Source organism: Syngnathoides biaculeatus, chromosome 11 (assembly GCF_019802595.1).
Source record: "Syngnathoides biaculeatus isolate LvHL_M chromosome 11, ASM1980259v1, whole genome shotgun sequence".
Taxonomy (NCBI): domain Eukaryota; kingdom Metazoa; phylum Chordata; class Actinopteri; order Syngnathiformes; family Syngnathidae; genus Syngnathoides; species Syngnathoides biaculeatus.
Window position 1 is genome coordinate 28,708,944 of NC_084650.1, and position 22,998 is coordinate 28,731,941.

Here is a 22,998-nt window from a genome sequence, read left to right on the forward strand (position 1 = left end):
GCAGTCTTCTCTGCACATTAGTGAGATGACTGGTTGTCCTTGACAGGTGCGGCACAGTATTAAAGTGTAATTATACAAAAATGGGGGTGGGGGGTTGCAGTGGACAAACAGGCCTTTGGTTCTTGGGACAGAAATACACGGAGTTTTGCAAAGATGCTGTATCGAGGTGTAAGGATGTCTTGAAGTTTGGATTTGGTGTTGCTTCCCGAGGAAGATTAAGTGTATGAGATTTGGGAGACAAATTGTATAAAAAGATATTCCACTTCAAGCAAGAACTGGATTGAAATCACTCCAGTGTAATTGAATCCACCTCACATGGCGAAAGCCAAAAAGTGCAACACTGTCAAACAAGACTGTGCTTTCACCTTGCTCATCTTGCCTTTTTTTGTTTTCTCTCCCCTGAACAGGCTCAGCCTTTTGTTTTCCAGAAAAACTGCAAGACATAATGCGTGTCCGGCCCCTCAAGAGGCTCTTGAGAACGATATCGGCCCCAAACTAAAGCGAGCCTTTGCAGGACTTCTCTTTTGAACTGCCTCAGTGGAAAGTTCACAGATGTCTCAACCACGACATCAGAAGTGACAATTTTAGCTATACAGCAGTGTTTAAAAAATGCACTGCTGAAATCAAATGCATTTTGGGGATTTTCTGGACAGTCATTTCCTTCAACCTTTCCGAGTCCCCCAGCTTAGTTTCTGTCTTGGTGTCCAGATGCACTTATGAGTATTTTCTCTAAGTTGAACTACAACAGATGTGGTAAGATTGCATTAATAATGTTGTTTTTACAAGTAGCATTCTTAGACTGTAAATGACTGAAAATCGGTATTCTTTTTCAGTTGTTATTTATCAGAAACCTTGCAAGGAAATCAAAGATGTGTTATAATTCCACGCATTATTCATTCACTGTACAGTACTTGTGCTGCCATAGCTGCCCTGGGGGCAGGTTGCCATTCTGCACCTACGGCCCCTCCAAACATCCAACCACATTCATTCGTAGGCATTGTGGGTTGGGGACATGACACCGATATGCACTCAGACAAGGATACGGACTACTCACCACCAAGCTGTAAAATTATGATTAAACAATTATTGTGCTGTGAAAACAGAAACCTGCAGGGTTAGGGTTAGGGTTAGATGAACACCTGCAAGCATCTCCAAAATCTATCCATCCATTCATTTTCTGGACTACTTATCCTCACGAGGGTGGTGGGGACCTAGTTCGAATCCCTGGTGAATCTAGGCTAGAGCCGGGCTACACCCTGAACTGGTCGCAGGGCACATTTAAACACCCATTCGCACACACATTCATACCTATGGATAATTTAGACTCTTTAATTAGCCTACGGCGGCGCGGTGGATCAGCTGGAAAGCGTTGGCCTCATAGTTCTGTGGTCCTGGGTTCAATCCCAAACTCGCCTGACCCATGCAGACACAAGGAGAACATGCACACTGCACACACGCAAGGCTGGATTTGAACCCTCAGAACTGTGAGGCAAATCTGCTAACTAGTTCTTCCCTTTGCTGCCCCATCTTCCCCAAAAAAACTTCAATTCCTTTGTGCAACTAAAGACCCAATTTGGATTTTACAATCTCACATTATCTTTCATTTAAAGTTATTCGCCTGGATATTTGTGTTGTTTCGTGTGGCTGCTAACCTTAATAGCTATTGGAAAAGATGTACAATATGTTGATGTTTCTTTCCAGGGGATATCTGAAATAAGGCCTTCTTGTGTTTAGCAGTGCCGAATCAATGATCGCTGTCGCCAGGGAGCGAATGTTTTTCCTTACTTCCATTGATTTTGTGTGATTGTATTGTCTCCTGCAATATATCGTCTGTAGCAAAACAAGATGGGCTAGTGATGTATTTTTACATGTATTTCTTTTCAACATGGAACAATAGAGCCCTTCAATCTATTTTTATTGGAACACGGATCAGGTCTCTGGATTTACCAGAATAGTAGCACACACATTTTCACTTAGGACAGAAAATGGATGTCGATCTCCCACATTCGCTAGATAATACTCAACTATGTTGTTAGACTGCCTTCTTGTAAACCAGTCCGTGATGATGATGTCATCTCCAGCGAGCATCTTTTCTCCAACTTCAGAGTCAAGGTTAAAGAAGGGGGTCATGTGGAATGCATCAACTGTCGTCTGTGTGACTCAATTTCCTCCTGGGCATAAAGCATCCATCCATCCACTTTCTAGTATACTGCTTATCCTCTCCGACCAGTGAATCACACTGACACGTAGACAGCCACAGGCGGTTTTCGGTTTTGCTCACAAATGACAGGTTAAGGTTGGGTTTATAAACATGATCTCACCTCTCATCTCAAAAGTGAACTGTATCATTGTAATCTCAGTGGGCAACTATAAGAGAGCAAAATCCTCATTTTGATTCAATCGTGCACCACTCTGAAAGCCCGACTTCTTTGAGTTCTCTCATGACATCATGGGTTTTCTCCAGGTATTGTGTTTTTTTTAATTACAAAAAAAAATCCATGCATCTATTGGGTTAACTTCCACCTTGACCAAGGTCCTGAACACGTTCTGATCTTGGCTCTTGGAAATTCATGCAGACATAAAAGGAGGGATGTCAAAGTGAGGGGATGTGAATATGGCGATGTTTTTGGTCTGTGGCAGTATACATTAAAAAATACAGACTCTTTCAAGGACTTTTTTGTTGTGGCGTAACCACGTGACAACTGTCCTGCCCTCAAGGCTGAAACCTAACATCACTGTAAAGAGCCCAAGTGGCTCTATTTTTGGTTAAAGGCGCATGTGGAACACAACAAAAGCAAATTGCTCACAGAGTCACCCTTTGGCCCTTTGGCCTCTCAAGCTTGCAACCTTACCTGAATTGTTACCGCCAGCTCCATGGGCAAAACTACAACCCCATCTAGAGTCTAACCTTACTCTCTTCATAAGCAACAACTGCTAGCGGTTAATGGAAGGTTAGGGCAGCGGCAGACCAACCGATGGGCAATGCCTTATTAAGAAGGGAAAACACTATCCCATAAGTAGCTTAATCTTAGCATGTGTCTAATCGAAGTACACGATTGTGACAGCTGGAAATTGGTTTGTTGGAATGGGGGAAGAGCACACATGCTGTCATAGGATTTGATGCAAGCTGAGACCGATGGAAGCGGATAGTCCTATCCACATCGATGTTGCTGCACAAAGAGGGCATTAATCATCACAGTCAAGAAGTCTACTGATTCTAATTACATGTTCACTATACAGTGAGTGTAATCTACTTCTCTTCAGCCAACAAGAGAGATTTCCCAGAGGCCTTAAAATGAGAAAATGATGTAGGGGGCTGGGAGAGGGGGAAGAAACGTGGTGGGGTGGATGCATCGCAGGAACATGTGAAAACGGTCCCTTCATGTCCGGAAAATCCACAAGGGGAAGTTCTCTTGTGGATGTGTCCAGGCTTCAGTACCAGCACATCAAAGACAAATAGTATATTAAACTGAGTTAACATTGGTTGAGGTTTGAGCTTCTGAGTGCAATTTAAATTCAGGCAAAGTAATGATAGCGATATCTTGCTTTGAACTGCATCTTCCGACTACAACTGTGTGCATACGAGATTCATATCAGCAAGAAGCACTGATATATATATGTGGGCGGACGGCAGCGATGCTCAGTTTCTTCGAGAATTTGCTGAATGTGCGGTTGCGAGCAGAGAAGATGTAGGCTTGGGTCAAATGAGATTGATCTAGAGTAGAAGTTTTGTATGACGGGATTTTGAGGTGTGGCACAAGACCAAATATGGTCCATTATTATAAAGTTTTCCTGTTCTTCCTAGAACTCGATAAACTGAAAGCTCTTGGTGGTAAGGAGCAGTCAGCCATTTGACAATACAGTGGCGATTTGTCTCAAGCTCCGCAGCCTGTACATGAAAGCCGTCCTTCACTTTCATCCAACTTCCTACTTCCCCTTTTTTTTTTTTCTTTTTAGAAATCTTACAATCTCTGTTAGGCTCTGATGGACAGGAGGCAGTCGGCGTTGATATCAGATGTTGGACTGTCGTGAAATGTGGTCTGAATACAGAGAGGCTTGTTGAGACATCTGGAGGATCACTCTGTCTGAGGAGCTCATTTCAAGATTCATCTCCTGTTGGCCTGACTACAAGTGTATCACACAGATTGCTAACGGGTGAATGCTAAACCGCCAAGTACAGATATTTCTCACCCTATCTTTAGTTCTAATGGACGTTTGATGGCATGTAGTTCAGAGTGCTTTGGTTCAAATGTCATGAGGCCTGTAACTGGCTGCATTTTCATTGCAATAACCTAGCTATTGACCTAATTCAAGCTATGAATCCAGGTTTGTGTGAGTTGATTACAAATTACTCCACTCACAACACATTTTAAAAGTTACAGAACTCAGTCAAGTATGAAGTCACAGCTACATGATGTCCCTACAATCAGATCAGTTGTGGTCTTGGAACCAATGTGAGGTCAACCATGGATAAACGCACTGTATACTTTCTTCCTCCTGTCAATCAGAAATCATGCTGATAGTTTTGGGTTCATATGCCATCTCCACTAGCTAACCGGCTGTAAAAAGTTGTGAGACACTTCTGCAGGAATCAATCAATCAACTTTTGGCCTTGGCCCCTTACTTCCTCCCTGAATATTTTCCCAGAAGAGTGGAAGCCTTCCCCCTGGTTTAAGGGCCACAAAAACTTTTATCCATAGTGTCTAATTTAGTCATTTTGAGTCCTGTGATTCTGCAAGCCATTTACAGTACCTACATTCAAACACAAACTTAGCCTCATTCTTACCTGGTAGCAATCAGTGCATTCTCAATGATGAGAAGAATTTCCAAATGCAACTCTTCATTCCTTCGTTAGATTCTGGCATAGCAATTAGGGACTCGAGACGTGGTCTTGTTTGGATCAATTGTAACTATGCAGTGTTTAGTGGCAGCATTAAATCACCGGGAAACGGATATTGTTTTTCACACAAATGTATCAAATGTACCGAAAAAAGGAAGCAAAAACAGATGAGGCCACGCTGCAAAAGCCTCAACGTTCAAAGTAAGGAATAAGACATAGTGGAATAAAGGTCATAAATTTGTCATCAGTCTTGGCGAGTGTTGCACCCTTCTGAATATGGAGTTCAGAAACATCACTTCTTCGGAGCAGATGTCAAGCTCCCACAAGACTGACACATACCCTTCACATATGAATTAGTATGCCTGGCACAGAGTTGCAATTTACTCAGAGTTAGCGCAGATTGATCGAAATCATAAAACTCTGGGTTTTGCATAGAGACATCTTAATAAACTTTGGCAGGAGATACTTTCATCATTTTCAGTTGGCTCCAGCCTGAACTAATTAGGTTCCGCAACAAAACAAAACGATCAAAATTGCCAACGAGAACAGTCCAAATCATTTTTATTGCCAAGTATGTCAAAAACACACAAGGAATTGATTCACAGAAGGAGAACTACAAATATAGTAAACACTATTTCATCCATAGAGATTATGCCCTGTGCCACTGCTGCAAGTGCTTCATCCGCCCACAATTTTTTCCTGCTTTCTATTCTTTCAACTTAAATTGCTATCGTTTTACTACAGCTGTCATTTTCATTGACTGGTTCCAGACATCTAAATCACTGCCAGCGGCTCCCGTTTGTCCAGAAGTCATGCATCACTCTTTCGAGAGATAGTCTTTCCACTTCATGATCATGAAAAATATACTTCAAGAATGTAGGTTGGTACAGTTGATTGGCGTGCGTTACTTGTGTGTATACTTACCTACAGTATATTTATAAATCTGTATAAACCTGTGCCTAAAAAGCAAAGCGTGGAGAATTTCTGTCACCCAAATGCATGGGTACTGTTGCAGTTAATCAATGGAGCCAACAGCCAAGCAAATACCCACAGTCCTTTATTTCACACCTGTTTCCTCTCTTTATATTAAGTACACTTACCAAAACAGTCCACTTATTGACAAACATGCCATGTTTTCTGTGGTTCTGTGGAGCATCCAAATGTTATTTAATGGTAAGAACACCAGCACTCACACTTTTTAATTGCAGCAATTTGGTATATAAATCCATTTCAGTGTTTGGGCCCTTCACATTGAGTGGGGAACTAAGGCATGAGCAACGTTTTAAGTTTAAAAAGAATGAGGTTTAAATTATTTTAAAAGAAAGAAAGAAACAATGAAAGAAAGAGAAAGAAAGAAAGAAAGAAAGAAAGAAAGAAAGAAAGAAAGAAAGAAAGAAAGAAAGAAAGAAAATTATTATATCTTTGTACAGTGTACCCCTTCTGGCGGCATGGTGGAGCAGCTATAGAGCGTTTGGCGTCACAGTTCTGAGGACCAGGGTCCAAATCCCGGCCCACCTGTGTGGAGTTTGCATGTTCTCCCCGTGCCTGTGGGTTTTCTCTGGGCACTCCAGTTTCCTCACACATCCCAAATACATTCGTTAATTGGTAATATGGGTCCCCCTTCTCATGGGCTCACCACCTGTGGGAGGGCCCATGGGGGTCAGGGATTTGAGGTGCTCCTTTTATTTTGAGTCATTTAGTTATAGAAAAAGCTAGATGTTGCTCTTTACTTGGATTGCTCCTGTTCATATTGTGTGGGTGTGCGTGTGTGTGTATAAGCCTGCTAAGTTGGTATTTGCAAATGTATTTCGTAAAACTCTGACAGTGGTGTGTGTGTTAAACAGTAGCATCCCAATCATGTTGTCTGCATTACTAAACAACTTGACTTGTCAAATGTATGAGTTGAAATGGCTCAGTTAGGTTTGTTTTGTTCTGTAATTGTTCCATAATCATGTTCAGTTCCGTTTCATAAAATAACACAATCACAGTGTCATGTGACTACATGCTAAAAGATTTGCATTTGTAAATATTGAAAAGGTTTACAAATTTCATTGACTGGCCCAATATTTTTCTGAGCAGAGCACTCAAAAGTCACTCTTATCAAATCCCTCACCACACGATAATTGTTCAAGATAGAAACAATTACCAAGCCTTTGCTGACGTTGAGAGGGAGGGAAAAGGTTTTTTTTCAGCATGTGTGAAGAGCGCTGAAGAAGACACAACATGGACGGAGCCCAATATTACTCAAGAGGGGATTAAAACAAATGTACTTTTACATCATGAACAGTATGGATGTATCTTCCAGCTAAGAAATCAAATTGTGCCAAAGCCTTTCGTATTGTTACTCTCCTCCTTTATAATTATGGCCTCCCCTTCCTCATTGCTGTTCTTCCATCCCTTGCAGTACGCACACCATGCCAGCCTCCCATTTTCCCCACCGTGACATTTACTGTGCCGCGATTGCGTGGTCAATCTGTCACCAAAACAACAAGAGGAGGCCATCCAAAAGACAATTTAAACTTTGCCGTACACCACTGAGATGACGTGTCTTCATATTGTGTTGCATTATAACTCCAACCTATCATTCATTACAGTGGAACTGCACTTGTTCTGAGATACTGGTGAACTCGCAAAATTTCAAGTTTTCCTGTGGGAAATGATGTTGAGTGAATTAATTCATTCCAGGCAATGTTACAATGTGGGCGGCATGGTGGAAACTTGATTAGCATATATGCTTCTTAGTTCTAAAGTCGAAGGTTCAACTCTGGGCTCTGGCCTTGCTGTGTGTCCCTCGCATATTACATGAAACAGTAGGGTAATTGAAGACTAAATTGCGGATATTCATAAATGTAAGTGTGAATCATAGTTTGTCTATTTTGTGGCCTGCGGTTTTGCGGCAACCAGTACAGGACCCGCCGCTTGTCAAAAAGGAGCTGCGATAGCCTCCAGCAAGCCCACAGCCCATGAGAGGAAAAGCACTATGGATGGATCTTTTAATGTACAGTGACTTTCATGACGAAATTCGTAACTAAATTTACTTAGTAGATGAATAAAATCCTCACTTCGAGTATTCACCCTTTGAAGATGACACATAAAATATAGAGGAAACAGGGAATTGTTTGCTGTGTGGTATGTGTACAGTATTTTTCATATTGTAATAAAAAGCCCACATTGTGGCGATTTCCTTTCCTCGCTCTACGGTGATCGTCACTGGTATCATTATGTGGTGCTGTCACAAAGAAACTTACAAAAAAAACAAACAAAAAAACAAAGAAACAAACGAGTTTATGCCATATATCAGGGGTGGGAAATGTATGGTCTGCGGGTTTGTTACAGCACCCTTTGTTCTTTAATCTGGCCGAGAGAGTATTGAGATTATCAAATGTCCTGTAACATTTGTTGCATTGATTTGGCTGTTTCTCATAAGTTAAATAATTAAAAATATACCTGTTCATTTTTTAATGAGTTTTAATACATTTCGTCCATTTTATGAGACATTATCCTCACAAGGGTTGCGGGGTGCTGGAGCCAATTCCAGTTATCATCAGGCAACTGATTGCCAGACAATCGCAGGGCACAAAGAGACAAAAAACAGTTAATAAAAATATATTTTTTTCATTAGAAGTATGTATTTGATTAAATAATTATTTGGTTCATCCATTATCCAAGCCACTTATCCCCACAAGGGTCAAGGGGAGCGCTGGAGCTTATCCCAGATGGCTATTAAATTAAATCTCCTTTACACATTATAAACATGTGAATGAATTGAAGTATTATTCAGTGAATTGAAGTATTATTCAGTGTTAATGAACTATTTTATATATTATACATGCAAATTTAAACTGTGGAGATGTGCTGTCATTTTGCATCATGTAACTTAGTAAGACATTTTGGTTGGTCTTTTAGTTCAACTTCGGATGCTAAGACGCTACTTTTAATTAATTGATTGAGCCCACATTCTTAAAGATCTCAATTTCTAAATATAGTCAGCCATTTTGGACAATAGTGTGCTTTAAACTTTAAAAGAAGACATTTTCAGCTCCTGGTGCATACAGCAAGATTGATGCACAAGAACATCAGCCCGTAAAACATTTTTGGGATGAAGCAGAACACAAGTCATCGTAGCGCCAATTTACATTATCTCAATTAACACCCCATCCCCTCCTCTTTGTCTTTGTTCCATCAACCCATCAGACTGAGCTCCTGTAAAGAGGAGATAAAGCCCCCCGTCAGGGCACCACAGCTGTCGCCTTCCGACTTCCTGGACAAGCTCATGGGAAGAACATCGGGATACGATGCCCGCATCAGACCCAACTTCAAAGGTAAGCAAATGAGCCAAGGACAGACATGCCAGGAAGTCTCCAGGAAAAAAAAAAATAATAATAATCCCAGTCCACTGCCCAGACATGAGGAAACAAAGCAGAGCAAATGTGTGATGTAAGCACCAGAAATTGGACCACAATCACACGTGCGATTTTTGAAGGCTTGAACACTGATTTCAATTTTAACAAGCCAGCACAAAACAAAAAACTGATTTGGGATAATAATCCATCCATTTTCTGTAGTGTTCGTCCTCATTTTGACTCTTGAGTATTCGGTTGTGAATCGCAGAGAAACTAAACGAACAGTCATTCCCATCTAGGAAAAATTTGGGCTCTTGCATGTTTTTGAAATGCGGAAGGAGTACATGAAGAAAAGCCACACAAGCACTGGGTAAGCAAGCAAACCACACAAAGGACCTTCTTCTGCAAGATGAGATTCCAACACAGATCCTGTGCTTTAGACATGCTAACCACTACACCATCTTTTTTTGAAAGGACGGGTCGTGCTTCTCACTGCAATTGATCCCTAAGTTTGACATGCTATCACGATGGAAACAGGCCATTCAATTCAAAGAAGTGAAGCAAAAAGTCAAACAAAAAGCTAAATCTCATATACAGTAGTGTTCAAAATAATAGCAGTCCAATGTGACTAGATTTATCCACATTTTCAGTATATTCTTTATTGTTGTCAAATAATTTACCAGTAGGTGCAGTAGATTCTCAAAAAAAAAAAAAAAACAAGACCCAGCATTCATGATATACACACTCTTAATAAGGCTCTGTAATTGGGCAATTTGTTGAAAGGGGTGTGTTGGGAAAAAAAATAGCAGTCTGCCATTGACTTTACAAACTCAAAACTATTTTACACAAATTTTTTGGTTTCTAGGATTTGCCAATCATTTGAATCACTAAACTAATACTTATTGATATCTTAGTCATAGTCATGTTTGGAACCAAGACTTTCCATGTTTTATTTATTAGAATTTATTCTCTGCACTGCTTTTCCTCACTTAGGCCACGGGCGTGGTGAAGACTATCCCAGATGATTTTATGATGCTAAATTGTAGAAAATATTTTCTAAAAAATATTCATTAATTTACACACCGTACTTGTGTTCTCAAAAGGAACTTATTTTCACCTTATCATTGAAGAAAAAAAAAGATATTACTTCTGCGACCGTTAAAGCTTTTTGGTACCAGGAAACCAAATCCCAGAAGAGGGGGAAAAAAAACTAAATATGTTTTGAATAATGTCATTGTCATTTGCATTTCCAGTCAGTGAAGTTTGGGGAAAAATATTAGATTTTTGTGGGGAGAAAAACATTTTTAAGATAATTCCACCAGGCATTAGTTGAAAATTGTGTAGAGTTTGTTTTGTTCCAGTTTTAGACCATTATGATCTGTACCTGAATATGAATGCTACAGATGCAATTTCTGAATCTCAAAATCTGTACTTTCTCTTTTAGGCCCACCCGTGAATGTCACCTGCAATATTTTCATCAACAGCTTTGGCTCCATCACAGAAACCACCATGGTAAGCAGATCCTGCATTTTGTTACGGAAACTTGCTGCTGTCTCATTAAATCTTGCTGGAATTCATTTGGGATTACGGACCCCCATTGTTTTTTTTGGTTGCATCTTCAAAATGATAAAAACGCCTGCATGCGTTCAAACAGTTCGAGCCTGTTGCCTCATTTCTGTGCTTCATGGCACATACAGTGCAACGTTCCAAGACCGACGCATCGTTGGAGCGCGCATAATGAAGTGTCAAGTCTGCAATTAAAATGAAACTCTGAGAAAATGTATGGGGGTGAGGGCAAAGGGCTGCATGGTAAAATGGCTGCCCATGAGGCTGACATCCACATTGCTCTAGCAGCTAGGTCAGCACAGGAGAGTCGGGAACTGTTTCCACATGTCTTACTGGAGGGCCTGGACTCCCTGTGAAGACATACCAACAGTGCCAATGATATCATTGCACACAGTGGCAAAGCTTTTTATCTGGAAAGAGATGCAAAGCAATGTTGAACCAAAAAAAAAATAAAAAGTTTTAAAAATTGTGGAAAAAAATTCTGTGCAGATGCCTCACCTCAATCATCAATCTTGACTACCATATTTCCATACTGCAGATGGAGTTAAGCGTTCATTTGAATGCACTTTTGCACTAGTCCATCCATCCGTTTTCTATACCGGTTACCCTCACGAGGAGTGAGCTGGACCCTATCTCATCTGACTTAAGGCGGGTGGCCATACTTGAATTGGTCGCCCAATCATTGAAGAACCATTTCACATTCAAATTCACACATACGGATAATTTAGAGCAGGGGTGGGGAACCAATGGCTCGTGAGCCACATGGCTGTTGTGAGGACTGCATCTGGCACACAAATACCTTAAATCTTCTTAACACGATAAATAACTCAAATGGCATTTCAAATTAAACATTAAAGAAATCACAGTGGTAAAAAATGATGTTCAAAATCTAAAATATTCTAATTCATATTAATCTAGCCGGCCATTTTCTACCATAATGTGGGTGGCTGGAGAAAATGGCAGCTGTCCATCCGGATACAATAGGGTCAGACTTTTTTTTATCAAATAGTCATGTCGCTTTTGACGAATAAAAATGGTGACAAGAAATAAAGCTGATTAACATGCATTTCTGCACTATTGAAATCCAATAGATAAAATGGTCAAATATAAAGGGGCACATCAACACACGCCATGCTAAATTTGCATTGAAGTATCCAGCGGAGGACAGCAGGAAGAAGATATGCCAAGTACTACTATTCAGGATTCAAGCTAGTCATCAGCAACTCTATGTATGGACCCAACAACGAGACTGGATCTGTCTAGCTTTGCAGGTCCTTTGGCAATAGGCAGGAATGGAAAGCAGATGTGGCCCAAAAACTTTTTGACATTTTTTGGGATAAATATAACATAATCAAAAGAATAAAATACATGCTTCTGTCAGCAAGACCTGTTCACAATCGTACCGTCATGATGGCACATCGAGTGGAGGAAACACAAGTGAAGGACATAAATGCACCGCCGTACTTTTTCCTCGCCTTGGATGAGTTGACAGATGTAAGACATAAGCACGCTGTGTGAGGAAAGTCTTGCGGTTTTGCGTCTGACAAGGTCAACAAGTATTCTATTGTGTTTGCTAAAGAAAAAGAAATCTTCCAATGGATAAGCTTATTTTGTTGTGCACCGATGGTGAAATATTGGGGATTTAAACTGTTTCATGTACATGAAACTCGACCCTGCCTAAGTTTTCATTGGATTCTACGTTGACCTGTACGGCATTAAGCAAGCTGGCGAAGACAAGGGGACAGAAATGAAAAATCGTCAAGCAGCTGTTTGTCAAAAAATTATGGACTCACTGTCTCTACATAACACTGTGCAGGGAACATGTTGTTGAAACCCCATAATTCAATTCATCTGAGAGACTGTTTTCATGCTTGTGCAAGTGCTACTGTTTTCGTTAACAACAAAGCTTAAATAGGGACTTGGTATTAAAACCTTTAGCATCTGTTTGTGAACAATCATGGGGGTTTAGTTCCTCTTACCAGACGGTGCATCAGGCCACTAAGTGTAACCAGGTATGTATTTGAAAAATCATGCTATTCTAACCACTCTTCCCCCCCAACAGGACTACAGGCTCAATGTGTTTCTCCGCCAGAAATGGAATGACCCCCGTCTGGCATACAGCGAATATCCAGACGACTCACTGGATCTGGATCCGTCCATGTTGGACTCCATCTGGAAGCCTGATTTGTTTTTTGCCAACGAGAAGGGCGCCAACTTCCACGAGGTCACCACCGACAACAAGCTTCTGAGAATTTTCCAAGATGGCAGCGTTTTGTACAGCATCAGGTAAAGACATTTTCTTTTTTCAGGGATGCTGACTGACTATGGTATTAACTATGTTTCATGCGATGGCTTTATATTTATCGTCAAGCTGTGTTTTTCATACTGTTACTGTAATTCTGACTTTACGACTGTGCGAGGGTAGGAATCGATAGACTAAAAAGTGTACTCCTGAGATACGAATTTGAGTTCTTACCACCGTTAACCATCAAACAGATGGATGAAAGAAATGAGTACACGGGGATATTGGTTTTGTAAGTAACTCAAAGTTTAATATAAAAAGCGAAATTCATAACTGGGGAGCAAAAACCACAACCAAACGGGTAGGAGAAGGACTCACGGAAAACTAGGGTGTAAGACCTAAGGAAACAAAAGCCCCACAACAAAAGGTGAAAACTAGAGAAACATGAGGCTCACGATGCTGGTCAGAAAAAGCAAGAAGCCTCACTGGGGAGACATCAAAACTCATGAAAACACTGACAAATCCTACTCAGAGGAATACAAAGTAAAATTAGAACAAGGTGTGATACTAAGTTGAGACTGAAATGGGGATTTTGAAAGCCCCTCCCTCCCACTACCACACAGATTGATCCCATTACCTCTCAATCCCGAATCAAAATTCAAAGAACCCACTCCTATCCCCTTCACATTTTTATTCATATTCCACTCAGCTCTGTTTTCAATGATATGTCAAAAATCACCTGGTGTGGATGCAAGGTATGGTTTCCGCTTCTCTACACTCACAGTGATTTTCACTCCGACTGCTGCCCAACCCTGTGATTCATAGTGAAATTCACTCTCACCACCCATGGGTCCCAGTGGGAAAATGTCAGCCTCTAACACAAACGGCGAAAATAGGAGGCCAGCTGCGCACGAAGCGCTTATGCCTGACCACCTCCTTGGTCATTCCACACCCCCTAGAGGAAATGAAAAAAACAAAAAGAGATAAGAGCCAGTTTACAGCAAAAGACAAAACACAAATCAGACAGAAGATAGTTTCAGCACTTCAAAACTGCAAAATATCCGAACAAAGTATTTTATCTACACTATGGAGGTCCTTAGTGCCGCAAAGCACGCTGGGAGCGCCCCAATACGTGCTGGTAGGATGAAAATAGCATTTAAAGAGCACATTTTGACTCAATTATTTTGTGAGTCATTCTTTTCTTTGTTGTTTTCTGATTTTCTGCTGTGTGAAAATTTTAGTTTTGATGTGATTCCGTGACTGTGTACAACATCGTCACTCATTATCTGCCCACAGAGGTAGCATGTGGGCCAATGTAATATTCTTCTGCTTATAAATGTGAAATGCAATTTTCCTCACAGTCTCATGTGCGCCGTCATATGGGAGCTTACATGCACACTACGCTAAACATGTGTAGGCATGCATGCTAACAGTGTACTTCATTGCGCAATTTGTTCAACAATCGTGTACGTAAGACATATTGTCCATTTTGGAGAATATTCAAGACTTTTAAGTACATCTTATGGTTGCAAAAATATGGGACATACCATACTAATAGTGCATGCATTATTCGCGACTTTTTGTTATTCGTGGGGGTGTAAGGAACGTAACCCTGCAAATAATGCGGGAACACTGTACATAGGCTAACATCTTCATTTCAGATGTCAAAAAGCGTTTGAGGCTCCCAGTGTTGTCTTTTCCGTGGAAACGGGGTCGAAATGGCTCTGTGAGTGTTAAAGGTTGCTGACCCCTGCTCTGTGCCCTTTGGGTGTTATGGGAATTGGAGGGATTTCTAATAAGAGATAAATCAAAGAATTGACCTGCTCTAAATAGATGCCAGGTAACAATGTCAGGTTATAAAATCTTTTCTCGTGGAGTCAGAGACATTCTGTCAAATGGCAGCCCTTGAACATTTTACTAGTAGTGGCAATAGACTTGCCTCTGGTCAGTGCACCCTGGCAGGTAATAACTTTGCACTAGGCATGCTCCCAAATTGCTGCCTTTCCTCCCAGCATTCCCGGCATATTGATGCCACTACAAATAAGTGGAGGTGCACTGTGCAATCATATGTGATTTTTTTTTTCACAGTTTTCGGTTTTGATTAAAAACAAACAAGTTTATTGTGGAATTCAAAAGGTTGAATGGAGGCTAGAATGTTCTTGTTTCTTGAAGATGGCTCAGATTGAACCTAAACAGCTTCTTCAGTTCTAAATTTTGCGTTTGAAGCCACCTTATTAATTCCACTGATGGGTGTGTCCCATGGGAGCGGTCGCAGTCGGGTGTTGTTGTTGCCCAGCATGGCTGTCGTGCATACCAACAGGTTATTTACCAGCCATGTGTCAAAAGAGCTCATGAGGGCCACTATTCACATGGAATGAGAAAATATTTGTTATAAGCAAGCGATAGTTGATGCCTCAAACTTTCTCCTCTGTTCGGAGACAGCTTTTCAAGTTTGACAGTCCTCCCTTTCCAAACTGTGAATGAATGTTGTCCTCAAAGAAATGTCCCTTTAAGGATGCAAATAATTTGCTGCCTCTGGACCTGAAGAAGGTGCTCATCAAGCTGGTTGGTCTCACCCATATAGAGGTCACTGTACTTCTCACAACATAGTTTTCCTCGAGGAGACCTAGCTTTACTGTATTAGTCGGTTTGAAATGCATTCATGGAGTAAGTTAACAAACAAAAATCCAATGGCCTCGATGACAATCTTTGCGGATTTCCCTGACACGGTACATCTGAGACTCTAACCAGACATACTGTACTCTCTAGCTATGTACACAATGCACTCTATTTAACCTCCTCACACACAGGTTCCGATGAATTCCTTCAGATTGTTTTGGAAGTACATCGAAAAATAAAGCTAATTGGGGGCATATTTGGCATTGCAACTTTTTTACCTTTTCATCTTCATTTTCAGTTCAGCTCAGTGGTAGTTACTTTGTACGATATAAAGGTCTGTTTGCATATTGAGTGCGCCGCAGTTGATCATTTCCCATCTTTACGTCTTATTTGTGAGTTCCTTTGGTGCCCTTCGCTGTCTCCCCTTTTGCAGCTCTTTCGCCTGCCTTTCAATCTGCTTCTCTATCTCAGGCTGACTCTCATCCTGTCCTGCCCCATGGACTTGAAGAATTTCCCCATGGACATTCAGACGTGCACCATGCAGCTTGAGAGCTGTGAGTCTTTTTTTTTCTTGTCTGCCTCTCGCCACCTTCACCCTTTTCTCTGGATTTTTCTCTTAAAAAGTCTAATTAGAAGAGATTGGTGATACACTAGCTCCACTGCAGAGTCAATGTATTTTGTTATTGATGTTATATTCATCATGTATTTATGGAGGTCTCGTTGTTCTTTTCCTAATTGCATCCCTTGCGTCTTGGCTATTTCTGCATGTTTTGCGATGCAAGGAAAAGCATCTCCGTCGCATTAGGTCTCGTGAACCACTTTCAAACTCTATTTTCTGTTTCACTGATAAAGCCAATAAGGAGAAATAACGAGCCCTCGGAACAGATGGGATCTGCCCTCGTGGAGCCACTTTCTGCCGTTTTAATAATACCGTATTAATTTCTATGTGGCTGTTATGAAAGATGGCCCCCGGTCCAAGTGCCTGGCAGTGACCCATCGTCCCTTTATCCCAAGTTCAAAAGGTACTCGGTGAACACGCACACACAAGAAACAATTCAAGGTGGATGCTGCTATCCGTACCCGTGTGTGCTTATCTGATGGCGCACAAACAATAGGTATCGTTTCCTCCCGAGCTAGTCACACCCTCTTTGTGCTGGAGACAATATGATTCATTTGAAATACGTCATAAAAAAAAAAAACTCCATTATATTTGGTGCAGAATGTCGGCTAATAAAAAATATAGAATAGGATGCTGCTTCATCCTTCAGTGGTAATGACAAGGCAATTAATGATTGTGCAAATTGACGCACATTTAAAGCAACACCAATGCAATCATTTTAAAATTGTCATCTTCTGTGAATGCATCAAAATGATTGAAAATGTTAACAAAACATTTGCGCAATAAATATTCAATTAGAATTTAGAACGCGGACAAAAGACTAAATGAAGTATCTTTTAGGTTATTTTTTTTTTTTTTTGCACATGCTGTGAGTAATGTCAATGACGGGAAAATGCAAATGAAATTCGATCTTTTTTTTTTTTAAGATCGATCTCAGGCCATGTTTGCTACATATTTGTTTTCGTTTTAGCTTCACTGTTATTTACTTGTATGACTTATTTTTTGAGTTACATTACATGACAACTTACTGTGCTAAAATATAAAAAGTAAAAACTTTTCCCATGCATCATTTAAACATTTTTTTTAAACTAGTATGCCAGAGCTACAATGGATTTATAGTTTAAGTGTGAGGCTTTTTTTCTGTGCGCTGAAGACAGCAACCATTTGTTCATGTTTTTATTGGCATTTATTTCTTGAATTTACAACATTTCTATCTCATAGACTCAATGTCACTCAAAGGACAGTCAGCTGTTTCATTGGACCGTGTATATTCAGTGTAGTGGTACTTTGTCTTTCAAGTTTATTGAGTTCCGTGACCCAGTTTACTCATATATCAAATAAATGTTCCCTATTGAAATGAGCTGAAATGTGCTAATGAAAAACAGCTCTTTATTCTAAAATATAAATATAGAAAAAGAAATAAACTGGTATTTACAATCGGGTTCACCAGAGATTTCACTGTTCGTGCCTGTTCTATGCTCGTTGTAAATAAATTCCATAAATAGTGCATCAGATTTTTTTCGCCACTTCTCTCAAGGGGCAGCATACCTGAAGCTCACTCATAACTTGAATTTTTCTTCTCAATACAAAGCAAAAATACTAAAACAAAAATCAATCAATGGCTTCTAATTTGAAAAACCCATAAGTTTGGCTTTTGAAGGTGTCCTATGCATTCAAATCAACAAATAAATTACTGTTTCCGCTCATTTAGTTGAACCCACAATGGGTGAAACCGTGTTGACAAGCACCAGTGCACCACCCAAGGGGGCCGATCATCTTGGCTAGAGCCGAGCATCGAGAGGGTGTTTGAGATTTTAGTGCTACTTCTGTCACCATGGCAACATGAAATAGAAGGGGTGAACAGTAACAACGGGCATTTATTTGGGGTGTGTGAGGGGGTTGCCAAATAGGCTGTTTTTTTCTCTCTTTGCTGTTGGAGGGTGGAAAATAAAAGAACACCTTATTGTGACACATCACAAACATCATATATAAAGAGCAAATACTGTATAATAGCACCGCTTACATAGAGCCATTAATGCTCACAAATCTGCTTTCTACACTAAACGCAAGCCCACGTGAGGTTTATTATTAAAGTGATGTTTTGAAATTAAAAAAAGAAGAGCTGCTCTGACATTTTTTTCATGTCCTGTATTCTCATCACTCTAGACAGCATTTTTATTGCACTTTGAACGCAACGTCAATTACGTCTCAGTGCCTCTCAGTTGCAGAGGGGGAGAGAAGAAAAAAAATATCATTGATTATCTCATTGTCCTGCCTTACCCTTCACATTTTACAGGAGGTGAATGATGGAGAATTCCCCTCATGAACAAGATAAAGTGGATTTTAGTGGAGTTGTTTTTCCAGGCAGGTTCTATTGGCGAGGCTAGAACAACTTGAATAATTTATGTGAGGCCTTATGGGTCTGGGTAGACATCAGTGTTAATCAAATCTGTTCGGAATTCTGCCTTGTTGTTGCATGTGGAATGCATTTTTAATATGTCTACTGTATAATCAGGCAGTGGAGAGAAACAAGCGCATAGCTCGTCCAAAACAGAGCGCCTGCTCTTAACTCTGTAATTGGACCCGTACTTAACAAGACGTTTCAAAAGGTTTAGAAAACATCTTTTCATCAACACAGATGTGTTTTCCACTAAATTGCTCCACGCACAATCTTCATTTACAGTAACACAAGATGAGTTGCTTCTCATGGGTCTACCCCATAACCATAAGTTGGCGACATTTTTAGCGCTGTTCCGTATGACCTTTACTGTGACAGGCGCCTTGGCGGAGGTCAGCTCATCAATCTTCAGTTCCCATTCCTCTCTGCATCTGATTTGTCAAAATAGACGAAAAAATTAAACAGACTAACCCTGTGTGTGTTTCTTTCGGCTTGTCCCTTTCAGGGTCACCACAGCACGTCATCTCAGATGAACACATACATATGTTTGGCACAATTTTTACGCTGGATGCCCTTCCTGACACAACCCTTCTCAGGGAGTGGAGGCCCCAGTGGGATATGAACACACAACCCTTGGTTTACCAAACCAGCGCTTTAACCACTGAGCTATGGGGCCTCTAAACAGACTAACCCTAACAAGCTTAAAAAATTAAAGACAATGATTAGGAAAGCAAATGAAGAAATGAAGGGATTAGAATATTAGAGAGTGGGATCGTCAAACTTAATGAAAACGTGTGTCCGTGCCATGGTAGAGGTCACAGCCTGTAAAGCAATGTGGTTTCTGTAAAGCTGAGATTTTGGATGGAGTTCAAAGAGAAAGTGCTGTGGTTGAGTGACATTGCTACACGTTTCATAAATGACTACACTCAGGAACATGGTGATTTGAAAAAAAAGGAGCTTCACAAAAAAAACTTCACCAAAAGAAACACATCATTCACTAAAAACAAATAACCCCCCCCCCAAATAGAATACTTTTCCAAAAATCCGAAAAAACAGTTAGTGAAGATGTGTTAGTTTATAGACACAAAAAGGATTATAGTGAACTGCTGAATCCATTTGAACTCTGTTGCTAACCAAAGCAGCAGGGCCTACAAAGACGCCTCAGATGAAGTGTGCAGACTCGCCTTGTGTGGTAAACCAGTTGCCCGGGAAGCTCTAAATATGATATGATTTTTTGCTGAGACGGCCTAAAAGGATTAGTGTTTGATGTGATCGTGCCACTGTGTTGTGCACCTCCATGTTTATGTTCCAAAAGCTAAACTCATTTGTTTGCAGTCTACTATGACTTATTTTATTTTAAACGTCAGTTTAACAGACGTGATCAGTATTGTACCAGTCACATTGTTCCATAAATGCCAAAGCGTCAACTAAAGGGAATTCTCGATCCTTTTTATTTACATCAAGTTTCCATTGGTCGTGTACCATTTATAGTGCTGCTTAAGAGATGTTTCATGGGATTTTGCTGTAATTATTTTTCCACACAGAATGTTACTGCAGTCTCACAAAATAATAAGTGTGAGCCGTTAGGAAAGAGAATAAAATGATAGTGAACATCCAAAATTTTTAATCATTTCACACTTAACAGAAGAAGGTAAAGCACAACCTTCCTTTTTCGAGGTATGATTGTCTTCAGTTACACAACTCCACGCCTGTTGGCAAAGTAAACATCGTTGTCAAAATTGACCTGTACCGTACCGTCACTAGTTAGATAGAATTGTAATTTACAACAGGTTGTAAGGATATAGGAAACAGTTATTAGTGCTCTTTCAATTGCTTTATAGAACAAATGTGGTCATGTTTCATAACATTCTAAAACAAGCTAAGTATTCCCCAAAATGGTGACCCCAGGAAGATAAAAATACCTCCACCTCTCATGTAGATACTTTATGCTGGTATGACAGTACATGGATGAAGCATATGAATAAAACGATAAATACTTGTTTGCTACTTCACAGATTTCGTCTATTTTTGTGGGTGTTTTCAACCCCTCCAAAAGATGATTCTGAAAATGTCGAGTCACATTCATATAACTTTTGGGGGAGCCCGTCCTCTGTAATTTGGTGAAAAATATTCATTCATGTTTGTGCTCAGGGCAAAGCCATGTCTAATACCAAACATTGCTTTGGCATCATCTTGTGGCATCTTGGAGCCCAAGAACAATGTTATAATTGTAGTCTGGCTCAGCCTTGTCTGTGAGAAAATAGTCCTTTGCCACCACCTTGTGCCATCTATAGGCAATACCTTTCTTGGATCAATTCCAGATATTTCCTATTAATTTAGCGTTTATTTCAAGTGTTGTGCTGAAGCAGTGGATCTTGCCACGCTTTACTCATTAGTTTCCTTATTGAAATCTGTACTAGCTGAACAAATCTGTCAATCATTCTATTGTATAAATGGCAAAAGGTCAATTACACTGTTAACTGTACCTTCACTATTTCATCTAGTCTACCCTGCCTTTCCCTTTCCTACCCACAGTCGGCTACACCATGAACGACCTGATCTTCGAGTGGCTCTCCGAGAATCCCGTCCAAGTGGCCGACGACCTCACGCTGCCTCAGTTTGTGCTTAAAGACGAGATGGATTTGGGCTACTGCACTAAATATTACAACACAGGTAAGGATATCCTCTGATTATTTCAACTGTGCAGTACAGTCAGTACAGCAGTTATGTGATACCCGTGGTGTGCAATGCAGGTAAATTCACCTGCATCGAGGTGAAGTTCCACCTGGAGCGTCAAATGGGCTACTATTTAATCCAGATGTACATCCCTTCGCTCCTAATTGTTATCCTCTCGTGGGTGTCCTTCTGGATCAACATGGATGCCGCCCCCGCCAGGGTGGGCCTGGGCATCACCACTGTCCTCACCATGACCACGCAGAGCTCTGGCTCACGGGCCTCCCTGCCAAAGGTGAGTCTGAGGGCTAAAAATGGATACAGTGGGGGGCAAAGTGGGAGGGGGGGGATTAACTCCTGATCTGGCTCCAAAAAAAATGCAATTACAAACCATCTTTTTTTTTGCCTATGTTTTTATTTGTAATTAAATACATTTTAGGAGTTGAGGCTTTAAACGCTCCATGGGTTCAAGTCTTGGGAGATTGGTTTGAAAGCCTTGTAAAAGTGTTTTTCCCCACATTATACCATTTTTGTGCTATTTAAATTTTGGAGCTTGTGATGTATTTGGCCGTTATTTTTGCAGTTTCTGCTGTCTGTGGAATTATTTTTGAGACAAAATAATCTATCCTCCAATTACAATATAATCATACACTTATGCGGCATCGGATGGTGTTTTTAGCTCAACAAGTTCGTAACACAATTATTAATTGTTGGCAGATCCTTTTCAAAAGATTGAAGTCAGACCTCAAACTGGCGTTTGACGACATCTCATTTTCAACACCACGTCTGTATTTTCTCCTGCGTTGACAATCCCATAATGGAGTTGTCATCAACATGTCCACTATTTGGAAAAAGAGCTGCTGGAACTCTTTCCACATACTTTGCACAGGGGAATCTGAAGGGTTTTATCTATACAGACAGTTGCCTTCTCATATCTGCTTCCCAATGGCCGTCTTTGTCGGACATTCTCATCTTTCATCTACCAAAGAACGATCCATTATTTTGTTTCATAGCTGAAATACCCCAGCCAGGAAAAGGCCTAACCAAACACTCGATGTCAGGAGTTGACCTTTGATTTTATTTAGTGAGGCTCAGGAAAAGGATTGACTGTCCTTGTCCTCCAAAGTCTTCCAAAGACATTGAAAAGGGGGCAATCTGGAGTGGTTATTCGGTGATGAAATCTAACTGCATGAATTTAGGCCCAAGGTGAGGACGAAAAATACGAGTCTCGGGTGAGGTGAGGACAATAACAGCACAGACGATGATGTCATATTGTACTGTGCGTGACAACAAAGTCAGGCTGTTTTTTGTCAACTGGAAAAGAAAACATGTTCTGCTTGATTGGTCAGCAGATCAATGTGTTTTAGGGTATGAGACGGCAGCATGTAACCATGGCAACTGAATTTCCACCTTGTAGAACATGTGGGTTTCAGCGACGACTGCAGATCAAGACATAAAATTCTGAATTGAGGTTCACATATAACCGCATAAATAAAGCAAAACAATCTAGTACAGGTAATCGTTTGGATGCTATCTGAGCTGAAGTCTTACAGGATTTACTGGTCACCCTTTTCCCACATTAAGCGCTAAAATTGTTACTTTGGTGTCCTCGTTTGTCAAGTTTGGTGCCAAGGAGCTTTATTGAGACAAAAATACTGTTTTGCCACCAATTTGTGGCATATTAGTGACAAGGAAGTA

The 22,998-nt window shown here is 40.5% G+C and overlaps 1 protein-coding gene across 1 annotated transcript in view; it reads left to right on the plus strand.

The window, feature by feature from the left end:
• The window catches only part of glra4a (glycine receptor, alpha 4a), a 52,509-nt gene that overhangs the window by 13,409 nt on the left and 16,102 nt on the right, over nt 1-22,998 (plus strand). Inside the window, exons 2-7 of the mRNA XM_061834847.1 lie at nt 9,035-9,162; nt 10,628-10,695; nt 12,812-13,035; nt 16,082-16,164; nt 21,163-21,300; nt 21,381-21,595. Of these exons, the coding sequence (XP_061690831.1) occupies nt 9,035-9,162; nt 10,628-10,695; nt 12,812-13,035; nt 16,082-16,164; nt 21,163-21,300; nt 21,381-21,595 (856 nt within the window). The remainder of the gene's footprint in view (nt 1-9,034; nt 9,163-10,627; nt 10,696-12,811; nt 13,036-16,081; nt 16,165-21,162; nt 21,301-21,380; nt 21,596-22,998) is intronic.